The 19,267-nt window shown below is 39.0% G+C and overlaps 1 protein-coding gene across 2 annotated transcripts; it reads right to left on the bottom strand.

Annotated features, from left to right (window-relative positions):
- Nucleotides 1-1,798: 1,798 nt before the first annotated feature.
- On the bottom strand, nucleotides 1,799-18,820 carry RSPH4A (radial spoke head 4 homolog A (Chlamydomonas)). 2 transcript variants are annotated; one of them, XM_011935062.1, is made up of 6 exons: nucleotides 17,983-18,820; nucleotides 11,946-12,180; nucleotides 6,567-7,307; nucleotides 5,206-5,350; nucleotides 4,366-4,483; nucleotides 1,799-2,563 (listed from the first exon to the last, which is right to left on the bottom strand). In XM_011935062.1, the coding sequence occupies exons 1-6, from the start codon at nucleotides 18,666-18,668 to the stop codon at nucleotides 2,329-2,331; spliced, it is 2,160 nt and encodes a 719-aa protein (XP_011790452.1). In that variant the 5' UTR covers nucleotides 18,669-18,820; the 3' UTR covers nucleotides 1,799-2,328. The 2 variants fall into 2 exon arrangements, with proteins under 2 accessions (XP_011790452.1, XP_011790453.1); XM_011935063.1 differs by lacking the exon at nucleotides 5,206-5,350.
- Nucleotides 18,821-19,267: the final 447 nt, after the last annotated feature.

Genomic DNA, 19,267 nt, shown 5'->3' with positions numbered 1-19,267 from the left:
GGCTCACTGCCGCCTCCACTTCCCGGGTTCAAGCAATTCTCCTGCCTCAGCCTGACAAGTAGCTGGGATTACAGGCATATGCTATGATACCCAACTAATGTTTGTATTATGTTTGTGTTTTTAGTAGAGATGAGGTTTCGCCATGTTGGCCAGGCTGGTCTCAAACTCCTGACCTTAGGTGATCCACCTGCCTTGGCCTCCCAAAGTGCTGGGATTACAGGTGTGAGCCACTGTGTTACCTGATAATGAGATAACCTCCTAACTGGTCTTCTTGTCTCAAGTCTGGATTCTCTCTCATCCATCTACACTGTAGCAAAATGTTCTCAAATACAAATGTTTGTGTGACTTTCTAGTGTAATCCTCTTCACTATTCATGGGTAAAATCCAGACTTCCTACACACTATAGCCCCGCTTTGCCCCTGCAGGCTCATCTCTCACCACTTCTTGCAGTTGAAATTTCATTCCTTTCAGCCAAAAGTCCTTTGCCAGGATGCAGCTGATGCCACCAAGAACCCTCTCCCATAGCAGTCCACCTGGTGGCTCTTAGAAGTGCTTCCTGACTTGCTGAAGTCTGAAGTCAGTCATCTTAAGTGTTTGACAACAATGTTACTCCAAGTGCAGATCTGTGATCTGCAAACTGAAGGTCTGTGGCAAGGTAAGTACAGATGTTGAGAACTGCTGTGTCAGTTTATTTTTAAAAAACAACAGTTATGGATTGGAATTTTTTTTTAACTTACCAAAATTCCTTTATCATAGAATTTGAGAAGCACTGTTCTGTGTTACCTGTAATATTTGTATCACAGTACTTGCTAAGTTGCAATTGATTTTACATTTCTATTTACCTTTTTATAGTTCTCTCTTCAATGAAAGCTCTATGATTTCAAGAGTAGTGCCTAATTTTTAGTCATAGCCCACAGGCATATCTGGTACATATAGGACTTAAAAATGTTTTTTTAGTGAGGGAAAATAATGTTTTAGAGAAGTAGTGCTAGAAAATACAAGTCAAGTTTCTGGCTGTATCCAGCTAACCATATCTGTGCAAAGCAAATCATTTTTCCCCAGTCAGTTCAAATCAATTTCTGTAGGATGAAAGAGGAGTCTGAGAAGATTTTGAGAAGTAACAAAAGGGTTAAAAATTTACCAGCCGGACGCGGTGGCTCAAGCCTGTAATCCCAGCACTTTGGGAGGCTGAGACGGGCGGATCACGAGGTCAGCAGATCGAGACCATCCTGGCTAACACGGTGAAACCCCGTCTCTACTAAAAAATACAAAAAACTAGCCGGGCGAGGTGGCGGGCGCCTGTAGTCCCAGCTACTCGGGAGGCTGAGGCAGGAGAATGGCGTAAACCCGGGAGGCGGAGCTTGCAGTGAGCTGAGATCCGGCCACTGCACTCCAGCCTGGGCGACAGAGCGAGACTCTGTCTCAAAAAAAAAAAAAAAAAAAAATTTACCAGCCTGGCTAACATGGTGAAACCCCATCTCTACTAAAAATACAAAAAAAGCCAGGCGTAGTGGCATGCACCTGTAGTCCCAGCTTCTCGGGAAGCTGAGGCAGGAGAAACGCTTGAACCCAGGAGGCAGAGGTGGCAGTGAGCCGAGATCGCACTACTGCACTCTAGCCTGGTGACAGAGACTCTGTCCCAACCACCTCCCCGCCAAAAAAAAGAAAAAAAAGAAAAAAAAATTCAGTGTTCCCTACAGTTTTAAGCAGGTGATGGAATTATGATACTATCTCAAGCAGGAAAAATGAATATATATGCTATACAGTGTTTGCACACAATATCACAGTCACGACCATAGGTAATTACAAAGGTTTAAGAATACATGCTGAGATCAGTTCTTACAAATGGTAACAATACATTACTCTAGTGACAATATTTTTTGTCTTCATACCCCTTGACACTCTTAAAAAAGTATTGATGTTTCCAAGAATTTCCTGTGGGTTGTATCTTCCAGTGTTTGTCATGTTACAAATTAAACCTGAGACCATTTATTTATTTATTTTAATTGTTTTACCTCACCTGGACCATGTGAAACCTGAGCCCTTTTAAAAACAAGAATGTACAAGCACATACTCCATTATCCATAACCCTCAGAACAATGATGTGATTGCATGTTATTTAGCCTCTGGAAAATCCCATGAGTATCTTTCAATAAAAATGTTAATATTTCTACCTATGAAATTTCAAGCTTGATATTTTCAAGATTGACTTTTGCAGTTGAATAATTTCTGACGTGTATGTATATACACACACAGAAAAGTGTAAAATTAGTCTCATATAAGGGGTGTATATCAGTGTCACATAAAACCAGGCTAATTTTATGTTTATTAGTCATAATCATCTTCCTCATCTTCATCTTCCTCAGATTCTTCATTCTCAGCTGCAAGTAGAATTGCTTGTTGTGCAGCCCTGAAAGCTTGCTCCTCCTCCACACTGGGGTCATCCATTTCTGTAATTTCTGGTCCACTGGGGTATTCTTGATAAACTGGTGGTGGAACTGGGGGTGTATAATTGTCTGGACTATACTTATGACCCCAACCTATGTAGAAATTTTCAAACTTTCTGTAAGTAAAAAAAAAAAAAGAAAAGAAAAATAGATTATTATATAATTTCTCAGAAAAATTGACCCTTCTGTAATATTAAAGTACTTATAATATCATGGTCCTATAATTTAAAAAGCAATACATGTAAAATGCTAGAAGTAAAATATTCCTCAATGATTTTTCTACCACAGGGAATTGTTTTCATCCAAACTGCTTAAGCTGGTTAAAAAAAAAAACTGTGGGACCAGACACTGTTAAAATGTACCCTACACCTAGACCACAAGCAAAAGCCTTTCTTCCTTCAATTATTTCCAGGGGAGGAAAAAAAAGTTACTACCTTCCACAACGTTAGAAAGATTTAAAAATAGCTAACCCTGCAGACTCCTGCCTGGGCAAGGAGTTGGGCTTGTGGTTAGAAACCTATGTGTTACTTTTTTTAGGTATGACCATAGGCAATCACAAAGAGTTTACCTGACACACCAGACTTGGAGTACAATGCATTGCTGTCTTTACGGGAAGTTGCAGTCAAGGACGCTGGCCCCTTTGGCTAGTCATGCTCCTCAATGTTTGCATTCCTAGACCAGGTGCTTCCGTTCCTAGGTCTCTTTATCTGAGGCCTTCAGCAGAGACCTTTCCAACCCCTCCTTTCTCTGCTCTCTGTGCTCAGCACTTTTTCACTTCCAGCCCCTCTTATGCTCTTGGTCTCCAGGTCTGTAAAACTGCAGGAGCCGTTTGAGGATTCCCTTGTCAATGAGATGACCCCAGCACCTCCACATCTATGATAGCCGTATCTGTGCTGATCCACCTGACTCTCCACTAGAGGGCCATTCCATGGGGGAAAATGGAACGGGGATGTCAAAGCTTTCTCTTGCTTATACTATCACCGTAAATGATTAAAGGCTTAACTCTCATTTTTAGCTTGTTGTGCTTTAATGGCTACTCTAACACCTGGCCACTCAGCTTTCTCTCCACATAAGCTAAGCTTCTGACACTGGGTTATTAGGAAAGAAATGGAACATAAGACAAATAGAAGTATATGTTCTAGGTGAGGGATAAAATTATTTTTAGTGTCCTCTTGATCTTAATTCCTTTGAAAGCGATAGTCTAAATAAAGCATATTTTAATTATCTTTTATCAAGATTTCCAACAAAAATGATCTGAGATTTAAACTAATTTAAATACGGCTTAGAAATACCTCCATTAATCTAAGTGAATGAATAAATCATTACCCAAATAATCATTGATGAAAAACCACATTTTATTTCAACAAACTGATAGTTAAGATGAAAGGGTAGAAGTCTGAATTACTACTTAATGTCCTGAATTTGATGTTTTATTGTGTATCACAGATGTTATTTTAATAAATTTTATGCCAAACACACATAATATGCCAAAGATGAGTTAAAATGATAGTAGCAGCCAGGTGTGGTGGCACAAACAACATGTAATCCCAGCACTTTGAGAGGCCGAGGTGGGGTGAATCATGAGATCAGGAGTTTGAGGCCAGCCTGGCTAACATGGTGAATCCTCGTATCTACTAAAAAAAACAAAAACAAAAACAAAAATTAGCTGGGCACAGTGGTGCATACCTGTAATCCCAGCTACTGGGGAGGCTGAGGTAGGAGAATAGTTTGAACCCAGGAGGCGGAGGTTGCAGTGAGCTGAGATCATGCCACTGCACTCAGCATGGATGACAGAGCAAGACTCTGTCTCAAAAAAAACAAGAAAACAATGATAGTAGCTTAACATTGTAGTGGTTATTTATAATTTCCAGAGCTTAACTAATCACAGAAATGGCTTTATAAGTGGTCAGATACTTACTTGCCATTGGAGAAGGCATATGCTCCAGGCCAAAGGTTGGATTGAAGGACTGCAATAGCATATTGTGGAATGAGATTTGAGGATAACCGTGTTGTCCAAGGGGGTATATTCTGAATCTCTGGAACCCAAAGAGAAATGCAAAAGCTTAATTCCTGACTAGACAAGAATCTACTGTGTAAGCTATTTTTATAAATCCACACATGCATGCACAAACACAGATACACACATATTTGATACAGAAAGAAAAAACAGCAGCAGCTTAACAAAATCAGGAGGGTACTTCATGAATGTTTTGGAACAATGGAATTTGAAATATATATCTCCATTTTTGCAACCAAGACAAGAAGTTTTATTAAGGGAAAGGAGGCTTGTGTGGTAGAGTGAGTAGTATTTGATGGTCTAATGAAAGGTATATTATTATTAAATGAGATCAAGGGTTGCAAGCACAAATACTCCAAAACTGAAGTGAAAGAAACAAGAATATAGGAATGAGAGTAGAGTTTTTAAAAACCAGGACCAAGAATATTTATGCCATTTGTTTATGGTCTGCAGAATGCAAGACAAGAATAATAAAGGAGACAATTGTCAGCATTTCCAGAAAGCGCTACAGCCAACTTATGTTTCCTCTCTACATCACTCCTGCAACCTCTGTCAGAGAACATTGATGTGGACAGCTATATTCTTCACTCCCTATCATTCCAGAACACGAATGGGAAGAGGATGAGACCTTGGCTCTTGTTCACTTTTTAGAGCTTTCCAACTCTCATATTTACTATATAACGCACATAGTATATTATATTGTTTGTGTGTCTGTGTGTGATAATAGTTATGTAAAATAACCTAAATCTTCAGAGATTGGTGTCAAAAGAGGAGGCCCCACTTCCTGTTCTACGTAGTCAGGCTCTTCTTTTTCTTCATCATCTTCCTCTCCTTCCTCTTCTTCTTCCTCGCTTTTTTGTATGGAGTTGAACCAATTACAGCGACCCTGGGAATGAATGTTGCAAGATTTAGTAGTCTAATGGGGACCTTGAAATTTCAGAACATTCATTTGAATTGATCAGGATGAAGCGTCACTCTGTGGGAATTTAATTGATCATTCATTCATTCATTCTATGTACATTTTCCAAGTGCTATTTTCATCTAGGTTGTTTCAAGGAAAAAGCCATGCTATTTATTTTGAGAATTTGCCAAATTCTTGAAGTCACAGGACATGTATTTTAAAATTATCACTTATATTTTTAAATTAGCAGAACCTTAGTGAAAAAGGTAAGAGTGTATTTTACTGTTTTGTGGTAAATAATCTATGAGAGAGCTGAAGCTATTATGATAATGATTATTAACAATAACATTTAAATGTGGTAATAAGATTATTTATGGAAGTTTAGGGTTTATAATGTCTCATTTAGTTAACTCTTATGTAGAGAAAGCTAAGAGTATCTCTTCTCTTATCTAGATCAAAGTATAATGAAGATTTTCTACCTGCAGATGAGGTAGTATAGCACAAGGGTTAAGTGGATGCACTGGGTCCATTCTGTGCAGTCTCACATCTGATTCTGTTCCTTATTAGCTATGTTCCTTTTGTCACATTTCCTCAACTCTCTGTCTCAATGTCCTCATCTGAAAATTGAGGATAATAATACTGTTTCGTGGGGTTGTTGTAAAGATTAAATCTTATACACACACACACACACACACACACACAAACACACACACACACCTGGAACAATAGGTGTTACATAACTGCTATATAGCACTGTTTCTTTGTTTTTTGTTTTTGTTATAATCCCTTACTGTTCTTGACATAAAAGCTACATGTATTATAGAGATAAAATTAAAGAACTGTTTTCAAAATTAATATACCCATCTATATTAAACATATTAAAAAATTGCATAATTGCAGAGCACACAAATCTAAATCTCTACATCATTTGTCAAATGTTCCACAGAAGAATGTGTTTTATTTTCAAATAGAAAATAAAGTCTGTTTGGAGATCCCTGGGACCTTCAGTTATGTAGACAATTATATAGACACCGGCATTTTATATTACTCTGCATTTTTGGCTGTGTTTTTAATTATCTCTTTTCCTGCCTATTAAATAGAATCCGAAGGCCTTTATTTTGTATGTCTTCATGCATTATAGTGATAATTTAATGAATATTTGCCTAATTGCCTGATAGATTGAGAACTGCAAAGCTCTTACCTGAGAGAGAATATGCTGTACATGATGAACCCAATTGGATAGGGATTCTACTAGATCAGTCACTTGGATGCCTTCGAAATCAGGGTTTTCCTCAAAGCTATTTTGCCCACCTTCTACCTCTTCTTCTTCCTCTCCTTCCTCTTCACCGAACTGATAAAATCCTAAAGGACTGATGTGGGTTCCTGCTGAAATTCGGGCAATTTGCGCTCGTAAATAATTACTCTCATTTCCTGGGAAAGGTGGGTAGCTTATGATGGGAGCATCCAATCGCCCAGTGAAAAATTTCTTGATTTTTCTTGCAATAACAATTTGTGCAGGTATAACTGGTGGTAACTTCACCCATGGTCTTCCTGGTTCATTGCAAACAAAATAGACATATTTGTTGGCACCTGTTCTACTTTCTTCTTTTGGTATAGCCTGCGGGGCCTTGTAAAAGGACTTTGGTAATTCATCTTCCTCATCTTCATCAGCTTCACTTTCTCCATTGTCCCTCTCTTCAGCCACATCTTCCTCTTCCACTTCCTCTTCATCTTCCCCCTCACGAAACTCCACTTCAGCTACAATATAATTCATTTCCAGACCCAAGATCTTTCCCCAGAAGCGGCATCTTTGGATTGGGTGGGTGTCAGTAAGCTGCTTGAGGGCAAGAAATATGCGGTATGTCTCATCTGTGCCCAAACCAACTCCAGCTTGTTCAAAATAAAAAGCTGACTCCATTACATTTGGTAGAGCATTTTCTGCCTGGGGAAACAAATGCTGTGGTTAAAATTTATCGATAAGACAAATGCTTGCTTCCCTTGTCTTTTTTATGTATCTCGATATTCTACTTTCTCCACCACTTCTTTGACATTTCTCTCAAGATTTAGATCAAATTGGCTGGGCGCGGTGATTCACGCCTGTAATCCCAGCACTTTGGAAGGCTGAGGTGGATGGATCACCTGAGCTCAGGAGTTCGAAACCAGCCTGGCCAACATGGTGAGACCCCCGTCTCTAATAGAAATACAAAAATTAGCTGGGCATGGTGGTGCCTGCCTGTAGTCCCAGCTACTTGGGAGGCTGAGGCAAGCGGATCACTTGAACCCGGGAGGAGGAGGTTGCAGTGAGCTGAGATTGCACCACTGCACTCCAGCCTAGGCAACAGAGTGAGACTTCATCTCAAAAAACAAACAAAAATATTTAGATCAAAGTATGATAATTCCTGAATCTCTGTTCTTCTCTCATTATTTATAAATGTAGCTTCTCTTGTATCTTATACTCATTAATATGTAATAGCTACCTTGTTTATGTACATATCTTAGGTAGAGAAAATTTAATAATCACTATGAATAATAAAAATGCAACATTCCTGTTTTATAAAAAATATTTAAGTGACTCCGTTACTATCCTAAAATAAGATGTAGAATAACTATGTACACATGTATTTAGAACAAAGTATGGTTTTACATATGTCTATATTACTATATATCTTTAAAAATAAACATTTATTAAGTGTATGGTTTTATATAGGATCACTAAAAATTAATATAGTATCCTGGGTAATGTAATGTATAGAATAAATAAAAGGAACATATAATAAAGTACTCATGTCTATACTTGAAGACATAATGTAGTCAGATGCTCCTCCTACTTAAAATAAATTATTTTGAATTTAAAATGAGAGAAATAAAAAAATTCCACCAAAGAAATACAGAGAAATGAATAAGCAGAGTCTCAAATGAACCATAGAAACACATTTGTGAAGACTGGGCGTGGTGGCTCACGTCTGTAATCCCAGCACTTTGGGAGGCCGAGTCAGGCAGATCACGAGGTCAGTAGATCAAGACCATCCTGACTAACATGATGAAACTCCATCAGGCATGGTGGCGGGCGCCTGTAGTCCCAGCTATTCGGGAGGCTGAGATAGGAGAGTGGCGTGAACCCGACAGGCAGAGCTCACAGTAAGCCGAGATCACACCACTGCACTCCAGCCTGGGCAACAGAGAGAGACTCCATCTCAAAAAAAAAAAAAAAAAAAAAGAAAGAAAAAGAAAGAAAGAAAGGAAAAAAAAACACATTTGTGAAAATGTAGGAAAGAACTCCCAACTATAGGTCAAGATAACTTACAAGACAAACCTTGACCCTCAAGATGAAGAACTTGAGAGCTCTGCTATTCTTACAAATGATATGCTATTATTTATAATTGTAGTGTCAAAATAAGTATAATGACTTTTTAAAATCCTCATCGCCTTGATGTAGGATTGCAAAAGTCTTTCCTTGACATTTGCTGTACCTATCCTACTTGGCCCTTTAAAACTATTTCATCTCAAGTCTCTTTAATTGCTCCCTTATTTCTTGAGCTCCAAATGTTGATGTTGTTAAAATATCCTTTTTACTTATCACATCTCTCAACACTTTATGCTTGGAAGAGTTCTCCACACCACTTCAAGTGATAAGTGGCTATTTAAAGTTTCTTTAACTCTGATTTTCTCCCATATTCTACACATATTTCTAGCCACTTCTGATAAATTTCACTTGAGTATTCTAAAAATACCTCAGTTTAACATTTAATTCACGTTTCTCTCAAAGTTTTCTCTTTTTTCTATGTACTCTTTCTTCACCAGTGACATCTCAGTTTCTCACACCAGAAAGTTCGGTCATCCTTGCTTCCTCTGACTTCCTTGACCTTCAATATTTAAGTAGTTAGATTCCTATTGATTCTAGCACATAAAAATTTATTGGCATTATTTCCTCCTCTTGTATTCATTTATAATGTATTGGTCACCATCCTCACTACTTGTGCTATAGCAGAAGGCTTCTAACGCTCTCCTCCCGGCCCCATTCTACCTTTCTTTTTTCATTATCTTTCATATTATGATCAGAGTTATCTTTCTAAACCAAAAGTCAGACCACGCTATTCTCTATTTAAAAACTTCTTACTGTTTACAAGAAAGAAGTTACTTATCAACGCACAAAGAACAGTCTGGCTTTAAGCACTCTGTTCACTTCATTTCCTTCAATCACTCCCTCAAACCCACACTCGACTTTTCCAAACATCATATAATCTTTCCTGATTATTTTATTGTTCTTTTTTCTAAGAATTTAATTTCTAAGAGTCTTCACCTGGTGAACTCCTGCTTATCCTTCGTGGCCCAAATGAAATATTACCTCCACTAAAAAGCCTTGCCCAATTACCAATAGCAGAGTTAGTTGTTCCATTCTGTCATTTATCATGTTGTCAAAACAATATAATAATAATTGCTACTATTAAGTTCCTATCATAGGCCAAATCCTTTATATATACTACCTCTACCCCTCAGGTTTTTGCCATTTGATTGTCCTTAAGGCTTGGAAAGTTTAGCCTCTTGCTCAAAATCACACAACTAGCAAGCTAGTTGAACTAGGATTCTCACTCAGATCTGGCTACCTCCAAAGCCCATGTTTACTCCATCAAATGAGACTAGCTCTTTATTGCACTAATCAAATGGCTTTCCAGTCTTTTTTGCCTTTCTCTAAATTGTAAGCAACTTAAAGTCGGAAAAGTCTTTTTCTCATGTGTATCTCAGTACTTGGAATGCAGTAGTCACATTGTGTATGAATAAATGGGTGAATGAATAAATGAATGCTGAAGACTAAGCAAACGAATTCTGGTGTGGTTAAAGGCGGGAATAAAAACATGAACACTCTAAACATGTAAGTCAGGGAAAGGGTTGGTCATGTAGTTCATATTTCAGTGCATCAGAGAGACCTCTCTATCTGTTCCTGCATCTTTCTACTTTCTGAGGTGGAGCTTTTAATCTTCACCTGATGACTCAGCTGTTCCAGGCTGTAAAGCCAATCTTATCCCTTATAAGGAAGATTTATGGAATCTAGTTAAAGGGCCCAGGTCCCATGATCAAAACAGCTTATTTGTATTCTCACCCCATATCCTAGTTTTAAGATACAAAGTCCTACCTTGTAATGCTGTGCCTATAAAGGGCACCCATTCTTACCCTGGAGTCTGAAGTTTCTTTGATTAACTCCTGCATAAGAATGCCTGCCTATCTGCCTCATCTCCATATGCTGTTCGCTCCCAGACTCATCATCACTGGATATGGCTGCAGAACCAACTGCCACCTTGTTGAAACTGTCCAATGTCAACTCGTTGACACCTATCACCTGTTCCTTTTGTATGAGTACTACAGATCTTACCGCGTCAGTTAGCTCTCTCCTCACAGGCTGCTTAGCCTAGAGACAGCATCTACTGTCTCTCTTCTCTCTTCCCTGACAGAGTGCTATTTTGAAAATACCTTACTCCAAACATCAAATTTGAAAGTATATACACACATCTTAAATAATCTAGTGGTAACAGAACATAAGTTCAGCAGATGTGTACAAATTACAAGTATATGAGTATTTAGGAAACAGAATAGCCAATACTATTATGAAATATTTGAAATTAAAATTTCTTTGATATATAAGATTTTATTCTCTAATTATAGCTTTTTTCAATCTCTGTTACCAACTCCTTCTCCAAATATTTTCAACATTTTGTCTATGATGATTTAAAAAAGTATTTTACTCCTCTCCTCTTGTATTACATCCCATTGATGTAATATACATCATATCAAGTCATAACATAAGGAGCTTGTCTTAGAAGAAAATACAAATGACATTAGAAGTGCTTCTGAATTTTCTAATAAATATGCAACTTGATTTAAAACCTGATTTTTAGTTATCTAACATTTATTCATTATTCAACAAATCTTTAGCAAAAGATAGCTGTACATCCAGATCTGCACCAGGCACCTTGGAGAATATAAAATGTGAAGAAATCCTTTTCTCTAATATTAAGAAACTTAGCATACAAACCTATAACAATCTGTTTTAGCTTGCAAAATACTAAAACACAGTATGAAAAAACAAGAAATCCCTAATCAAGGATATGAGTAATGTGCAATAAGGTTAACTAAAGAAGGCTTGAAGATATTTTAAAAAAATAAGATGCAAATACTATATAAGAAGCTATAAAGGCCAGGTGCAGTGGCTCACTCCTGTAATCCCAACATTCTGGGAGACTAAGGTAGGCAGATCACTTGAGGTCAGGAGTTTGAGATCAGCCTGGCCAATATGGCGAAACCCCGTCTCTACTAAAAATACAAAAATTAGCTGGGCATGGTGGCACGTGCCTGAAGTCCCAGCTACTCAGGAGGCTGAGGGAGGAGAATCGCTTGACCCTGAGAGGTAGAGGTTGCAGTGAGCCAGGATTGTGCCATTGTACTGCAAGCCTGGGCACCTGTCTAAAAAAAAAAAAAAAAAAAAAAAAAAGCTATAAAATACAGTTGGTATGAATTTAAAGCCACAGCCATTCATCCCAAATAAAATCCTAAGATTTAATTATTAAAATTTATAGTAGTGACTTACTATTTCATCTTCCAATTCTTGGTCAACTCCTTCCAAATGTCCCTGGAGAAAGAGAGCCTTTTGCTTTTCTGCTATTTCATATGTTGGAAGCATCTCATTCTCATTGTGGAGTGCATCAAATTTTTTACTAAAATGTGCCATCTTCACATCTTGGCTAATATTTTCAAAGATGTCAACAGCATTTTCAGGACGCTCATTTAATATCTTGGTCAACATATTAGAAAGATGATCATATCTATCCAGAGAAAATTCCAGATAATATACATGTCAAGAGCATTTGAAGAAGCATTTTTCTTTGATATTTCTGAGGTCATTAGATAAATATAGACGTTAAATGAAAAAGAAAAAAAGAAAAAATATAGCTTAGGTCAATTAATAGAAAGTAGGCAATTATTGAACAACTATTTGCAGACTCAGTTAGTTTGTTTTTAGGGAACTTCAATAACTGAAAGTCTTCAGAGATTTTCAGTGGATAACACTTAAGGTAATTTCTACTATGCCAGAAATAACTTATCCTAGAGTTTTCCTCAGGAAATGATTCCAATATAATAAGGATGTTTAAGTTATTAAAGAAAAACATTTTAGAGCATGATACATATTCCACATCAGGTACATTTTCACATTTTATTTCTGAAATGACAATCTTTTGGTTATATATTTAAAAGTGATTAACATTATTTTTCACTGTTTACTATAACTTCTTTTCCATTCCCCTTCCCCTGCCCTCACCCAATCCAATTTGATTTGTAATCCTGTTGACTCTGTCTTTAAGATTCGTTCTCTTTCTTTCCATTTTGTTTTTAAAGCCAATTGGTACTTCAGTGTTTCTCAGAACATCTTGCATTTCATATTGTAACATCCACTTACAACAAAAAAGTGCCATTAAATATTACGTACCTTTATTGAAATGTGATACAATCTAACATTTTGTTCTATTCTATTATAAACACTGCCCTAGATTTTATTTCACAACTGAATTAGTGAAATTGCCTCTATCCTCTCAGTAATTCATTACATTTTATATAGAACTGCTAGTGTTTGCTTTTTCAAATACCAGAATTACAAAGTGAATGTTAAGAGGCCAAAATGTCTGTCAAAGTGTTCCTGTGTCCTGTCAAAGTGCTCTTTTCTTGAGAAAAAACTCCTCTGTTCAATGTGGAAATTTGTATAAATTGCTTCTCTGGTGGATACGCATTGTATCTCTCCAACTTTGTTTCTAATTATTAGTTCATTTAGACCTTCTAATAAAAATTACTTTCATATATTGGCTAAGTTCTACCTGGGAGCTTTTGCTTGCTGTGAACCATATATATAATTTCTCTCAAAAAATAATTTAAAACTCCTTTCGTTCTTAGGGACTTAGCACTCAAGTCATTCCCCAAAGTCATCCTTCCCCGGTTCAGAGGGGTTCTTTCTGAGAACAATAATATCCTGCTCTGAAATTTTATTACATTATATATTTCCTATTCAGCAACTGCAGTAGGTTCTTCACAGCCAAGATTAGGGTTTTATATATCTCCTCTCTTATTACAGTGAAACAAAATAAATAGTTGTTCAATAATTGCCTACTTTCTATTAATTGACCCAAGCTATATTTTTTGTTTTTTCTTTTTCATTTAATGTCTATATTTATCTAATGACCTCATAAATGTCAAAGAAAAATATGTATATTATATGGGAGATCAATGTAAAGGGCAGTTAAAAATATTATACAATATTTGAAGAATATAAAATTCCTTCCTCAAATAATTCTTGTAAATGAACAGAAGTGTTTTGACTAGGAGTTTCTTTAAAACTTCATCAAGCTTCCTTAATATTCATGCACTGTTGGAACTCATGGAGAAGGCTGGGCGCAGTGGCTGCCTGTAATCCCAGCACTTTGGGAGCCAGAGGTGGGTGAACCACCTGAGGTCAGGAATTTAAGACCAGCCGAACCAACATGGTAAAACCCCGTCTCTATTAAAAAAAAAACAAACAAAAATTAATCAGGTGTGGTAGCAGGCACCTGTAATTCCAACTACTTGGGAGGCTGAGTCAGGAGAATCACTTGAACCTGGGAGGTGGAGGTTGCAGTAAGCTGAGATCATGCCACTGCACTCCAGCATGAGTGACAAAGTGAGACTCCGTCTCGAAAAGAAAAGAAAAAGAAAACTCATGGAGAAGACTCCAGACTAAAAACACTGTTGGTTATTGGGCAATAGCTGGGTTAATAATGAAAGGGTTTGATCTGCTTCAGCAGCAGATGTGGATGGCATCAAATTAGGGACTCTCAGTCCAAATTTTCATTTTATTTTTCAGGTTTCAATATAATGCATATATGTGCTTTATTCAAGTCCACACCTGAAAATGCCTTTGTGTCAAATTATGAAATATATGTATTAGGTTTTAATTTACAATTACAGTTTTTTCTATTAGGGAGGATTAACAATTTATTTTTTTAATGGAAGAAAAGGAGCAAGCAATTCTTTCCTATCGCCTTTTAGTTCAATGATGAAAAACCATTCTCAGATTCCATATTTCAGTCAAAGATTGTTTAAATTGCCATGAAAAATAGGTTTTATGGCTATCAAATTAGATCTGCATATAAGAGATGGAGTTAAAGTCATCTTTTACTAAACAATTTTGAACTGCAGGCACTAAAGCACTTAGAGGATAGCAGTGAATATTATGGAAGATATTCACTTATTACCTCAGAGACAGCATTTGGAAATAAAATTAAATTTAGATATGTAAGTAATATCAATTATAAAATATAAAATAATTCAATAAAGAAAAATTTCTCATGTTTTTGCATTCAGTTTTAAATTGTTAGTGAACTCACAAGTATTTGTAATGTGTTGCTTTGCAATTTTAACAGTTTGTAAATTCATGCTTGTTATCTAACATAGGGCAATATGTCAAGAAGTTTATATCAGAAATTCAAGTAGAATCCATTACAGGGTAGCAAATTACATTCTTGCAGCTTAAGTAAATTGTAGTTTAAAATATTAACTGATAGGCTGGGTGTGGTGGCTCACGCCTGTAATCCCAACACTTTGGCAGGTGGATCATGAAGTCAGGAAATCGAGACTATCCTGGCTAACACAGTGAAACCACGTCTCTACTAAAAATACAAGGTTAGCTGGGTGTGGTGGCGGGTGCCTGTAGTCCCAGCTACTCGGGAAGCTGAGGCAGGAGAATGGCGTGAACCTGGGAGGCAGAGCTTGCAGTGAGCCGAGATCGTGCTACCGCACTACCTCCTGGGGGACAGAGTGAGATTCTGTCTAAAAAAAAAAAAAAAAAAAATTAACTAATAAATAGTATTTCAAACTGATCTCACATTTCATGAGATTTCTCACATCATACATTAATGTTTTTATTCATTAGACTTTAAAATTGTATCTCCTGTATCTTAAAGCCTAGTAATAGCTGCAAATATTTGCCACAATGTATATTCAGTCGGCATTTAATTAATATTTACTGATTAATCAGGAAGCACCCCAATAGATTACGGTTAAAACTTGGGAATTATGATTTATATACATTGGTTTTCATCCATAGTTTCTGACTCATAAGTCTCATACTGCTTTTCATTTCTCCCCAAGGTAGGCCTAAGAAACTGAAAGTATACTCTAACCTTTCTCCATGTCAGGCCATAATGAAATTCTCTAGCCTACTTTATCTGATTGACGGTCATAAGACCCGCATTTCAAAAGAGGTCCTGCTCCATATCAAGGAGGAAAGAATGCTCCACAGAGAGGCCAAGAAGAACCTGGATAGGCCTTACTGGGTTTCCCCACTCAATCTATTAGCATTAGATTATACCCCTATAAGTCACATTTCTACACAGTCATCAATCATGCCTATCCAATAACATCTCCATAAAAGACCCAAGAGAACAGGTTTCGGGGAGCATCTGACAGCTGAACACATGGAGGTTGCTGGAGGATGGCCTTCCCAGAGGGGACATGGAAGCTTTGCACTCCTTACCTAATATCTCTTCATATGCATCCTTTGTAATATCCTTTATAATAAGCCAGTAATATTAGTGTTTCCCTGAGTTCTGTGAGCCACTCTAGCACACCAGTCGAACCCAAGGAGGGAGCTGTGGGATCCCTGATTTATAGCTGGTTGGTCAGAAGCACAGGTTAATCAGCCTGGGGCGTGTGATTGGCATTGGAAGTGTGGGGAAGTCTTGTGGGATTGAGCCCTCAACCTGTGTGATCTGATGCTATCTCCAGGTGGATATGTCAGAACTTAATCAGAGGACACCTAGTTGGTGCCCACTGCAGAAGTGATTGCTTGCTTGTGGATAGGAAAACAGAACCCCAAACATTCTGTCACAGAAGTCTTCTGTGTTAAGGCTGGGCGCAGTGGCTCACGCCTGTAATCCCATTTACTTAAGAGGCTGAGGTAGGAGAATCGCTTGAACCCAGGAGGCAGAGGCTACAATGAGCCGAGATGGTGCCACTACACTCCAGCCCGGGCGACAAAGCAGACTCCGTCTCAAAACAAAGACAAAACCAACAGCAACAACAAGAAGTCTTCTATGTTGGTTGTTGTAGAGTGAAAGAATATAAAAAGCATTCATTTCTTCTTACTCGATTAATAGTTGCTAGCACTGTGCTACCACCAAGTATACAGTGGTATACAAAATTCAGAGTCCCTGACCTCTGGGGGCCTGCAATCTAGTGGGAGAGTCAGATAATCAAATATAAGTCTCTCTCTCTGTATATAAAATTATAAATGACATTGAATGCTATGAAGGAAAAGAATAAGCTTTTTAGTAGTGTTCCATGGAAGTTGAGTTCTGAAGAATGAGGAGCCAGCCAGCCAAAGACTTAGAAAAGAAGCCTTCTGGGCACAGGGAACAGCCATGGGGCTGGAGCTTAGTGATGGAGGGAGAGGTAAGAGTCCGTAAGTGTTGTCAGCCACTGGAATCTTGAGCAAATTAGGTTCTCCATGACTTGGTCTCCTCATTTACAAAAACAAATGAGTTGTATTAGATGTTTTCCAAAATCCCTTCTAACTCTAAAAAACTATTGACCCTATCATTATGTAACTCTGGAAGCAAAAATCTATAGAAATCTATACTGTCATAAGTTCTAAAATTAAAGCTATAATGGGATGAGCAGAACATATGTAGGCTATTGATCATCACATTTTAAGAGACTTGGATAAAATGGCATGTGTTCCAGGTAGCTTGTATAGTGACCAGTTCTCCCAGTTTATGAGGACTAAGGGGTTTCTTAGGATAAAGAACTTTCAGCACTCAGCCAAACTGAGATGGTGGTCACCCTAGCACAGCCTGGGTTGGGAACTCAAAAGCCATGCGAGCCATGGCATCTACTGATGAGAGACATGTGATTACTTTCACTGGTAGACAGTTACTTTTCACAAGCATCCTGGAGAGATGCTTGGACTTTATGGTCTTTATGATATCTTTCAAGCCCAAGACTCCGTAATTCCTAAGTTTTATTTTTTGTGTGTGCCTAGGATCTTTAAAGAAGCTGCAGGAAGGCCGGGCGCGGTGGCTCAACCTGTAATCCCAGCACTTTGGGAGGCCGAGACCGGCGGATCACGAGGTCAGGAGATCGAGACCATCCTGGCTAACATGGTGAAACTCCGTCTCTACTAAAAAAATACAAAAATCTAGCCGGGCGTGGTGGCGGGCGTCTGTAGTCCCAGCTACTCGGGAGGCTGAGGCAGGAGAATGGCGTGAACCCGGGAGGCGGAGCTTGCGGTGAGCTGAGATCGGGCCACTGCACTCCAGCCCGGGCGACAGAGTGAGACTCCGTCTCAAAAAAAAAAAAAAAAAAAAGCTGCAGGAAAAAAAAAAAAAAAAAAAAAAAAAAGGTTAAGAAAAAGAAGGCATAAGAATCTCCATTAATGACGTGTTTTGAGTCATGTGATCCAGAGTTATGTCATTAACTCTTTTACTAATACAATCTTTTCAAATACATTTTGATTCACTCACAGAAACACACTCTCACACAGAGATACTCACACACCCTCTTGCTTTGCCAAACTTTTATCTTTTTTTCCCCCTGAGACTTACAGATTAATGCCCGTCTTGCTACTAGTCTTCAGCAGGTAAGCCTTAGCGTTCTGAATGGTGGTCTCAAGCATGCTGGGGGCCACTTCAGAGCCCCCAGGCGCAGGCAGCTGTAAACCACAGTCACTGTTTGAGTCTGCCTCCTGAAAAGCGTCAAATCTCAGCGCTTTCTGTTTAGCGTTGTTGTAGCTCACGTCCCTTGATCCACACAGGTGGGGTTTGGGTTGCAGAGACTGTTGAAAGGCGTTTCGCTCTGACTGGCTCGTGTGAAGAGGAATTGATTCTCTTTTATCAGATGATTGTTCCAAAGGATCAGGATCAGGTGTCCCAGCTTCAGGAATCACACTCGTGGTCCTGTCTGACTGAGGTGGTGCCGCGAGGTCTTGTCTGGCCGGAGCCGGGGGAGAAGGAGTGAAAGAGGGCTCCGGCGGAGAGAGAGGAGCAGGTGATGATGCTTCTGGCCCCGCAGGGCCACCCGGAGGCGTCCTGGCTCTAGACTGGGGGCTCCCAGGACGGCTGCTTCGGGACTGGCGTCCCGTTTCTGGCCCCTGCTTCGCCTCCAAGGGCTCAGACCACTCAGGCTCAGAATATTGCGGAGAAGCTGCTGTCTTTCCTTCCCATGACCGCCTTGCTTCCCCTAGTTCTTCTTGGTTTTCTTTTTCTTGCTTCGGGGAGGTTGAGTCTTCCATGGAAGCAGTTCGAGAAAAAAATGTTCTGGATGAAAGGGGCGTGAAAATACGGAAGAAGGCAATTCAGTTCAGTTACTTTGCCGCGGTCTCTTAAGCGATTTCTGGATCCTGGTTGCTCTGTAAGTTGCTGCGTCCTATCTCCATAGCAACCCCAGGCCGGGTTCCTCTCAGAAAAACACACGGCGCCCTGTTGCCAGGATTCGAGGGCGGAGACTGAGAGAGAGATGAAAATCCTAGCTTTGTGATTTGGTATAACGTCGTTCTATCGCAGCCAATCCGACTTAGACTCGACTAGTCTTGCTTGGAAACTGAGAACTCCGGGTCCTGCGCCTTGAGCGCAAAGCAGGAAGAATGGCGACCCCATGCGAGAGATCTTCAGGGGTCTGAGACTTGGATCCAAGTTGTGCTGTGAGGAGCGAGTCGTGCGTTCGTGGAGGGACAGTATATCCATGAAGCGTGTGTGTGGAGGGTGTATGTGTGAGAGAGAGAGAGAAGGAAGGGAAGAAGAGAGGAAGGGAGGGCGGGAGGGAGAGAGGGAGAGAGAGGGGGAGAGAGGGCAGAAGAGACCGACCTTGGTAATCTTGGAGGTGCAGGTGACA

This window comes from Colobus angolensis, unplaced genomic scaffold (genome assembly GCF_000951035.1).
Source record: "Colobus angolensis palliatus isolate OR3802 unplaced genomic scaffold, Cang.pa_1.0 Scaffold14, whole genome shotgun sequence".
NCBI lineage: Eukaryota > Metazoa > Chordata > Mammalia > Primates > Cercopithecidae > Colobus > Colobus angolensis.
This window is presented reverse-complemented; position numbering and strand designations above follow the sequence as displayed.

Coding starts and splice junctions, on each gene's coding strand:
- RSPH4A (XM_011935062.1), bottom strand. CDS start 18,668: ATGGAAGACTCAACCTCCCCGAAGCAAGAAAAAGAAAACCAAGAAGAA. Junction 7,308..11,945: donor AAGAATTGGAAGATGAAATA/GTAAGTCACTAC, acceptor TTGTTTCCCCAG/GCAGAAAATGCTCTACCAAA. Junction 2,564..4,365: donor TATGCCTTCTCCAATGGCAA/GTAAGTATCTGA, acceptor TTTTACTTACAG/AAAGTTTGAAAATTTCTACA.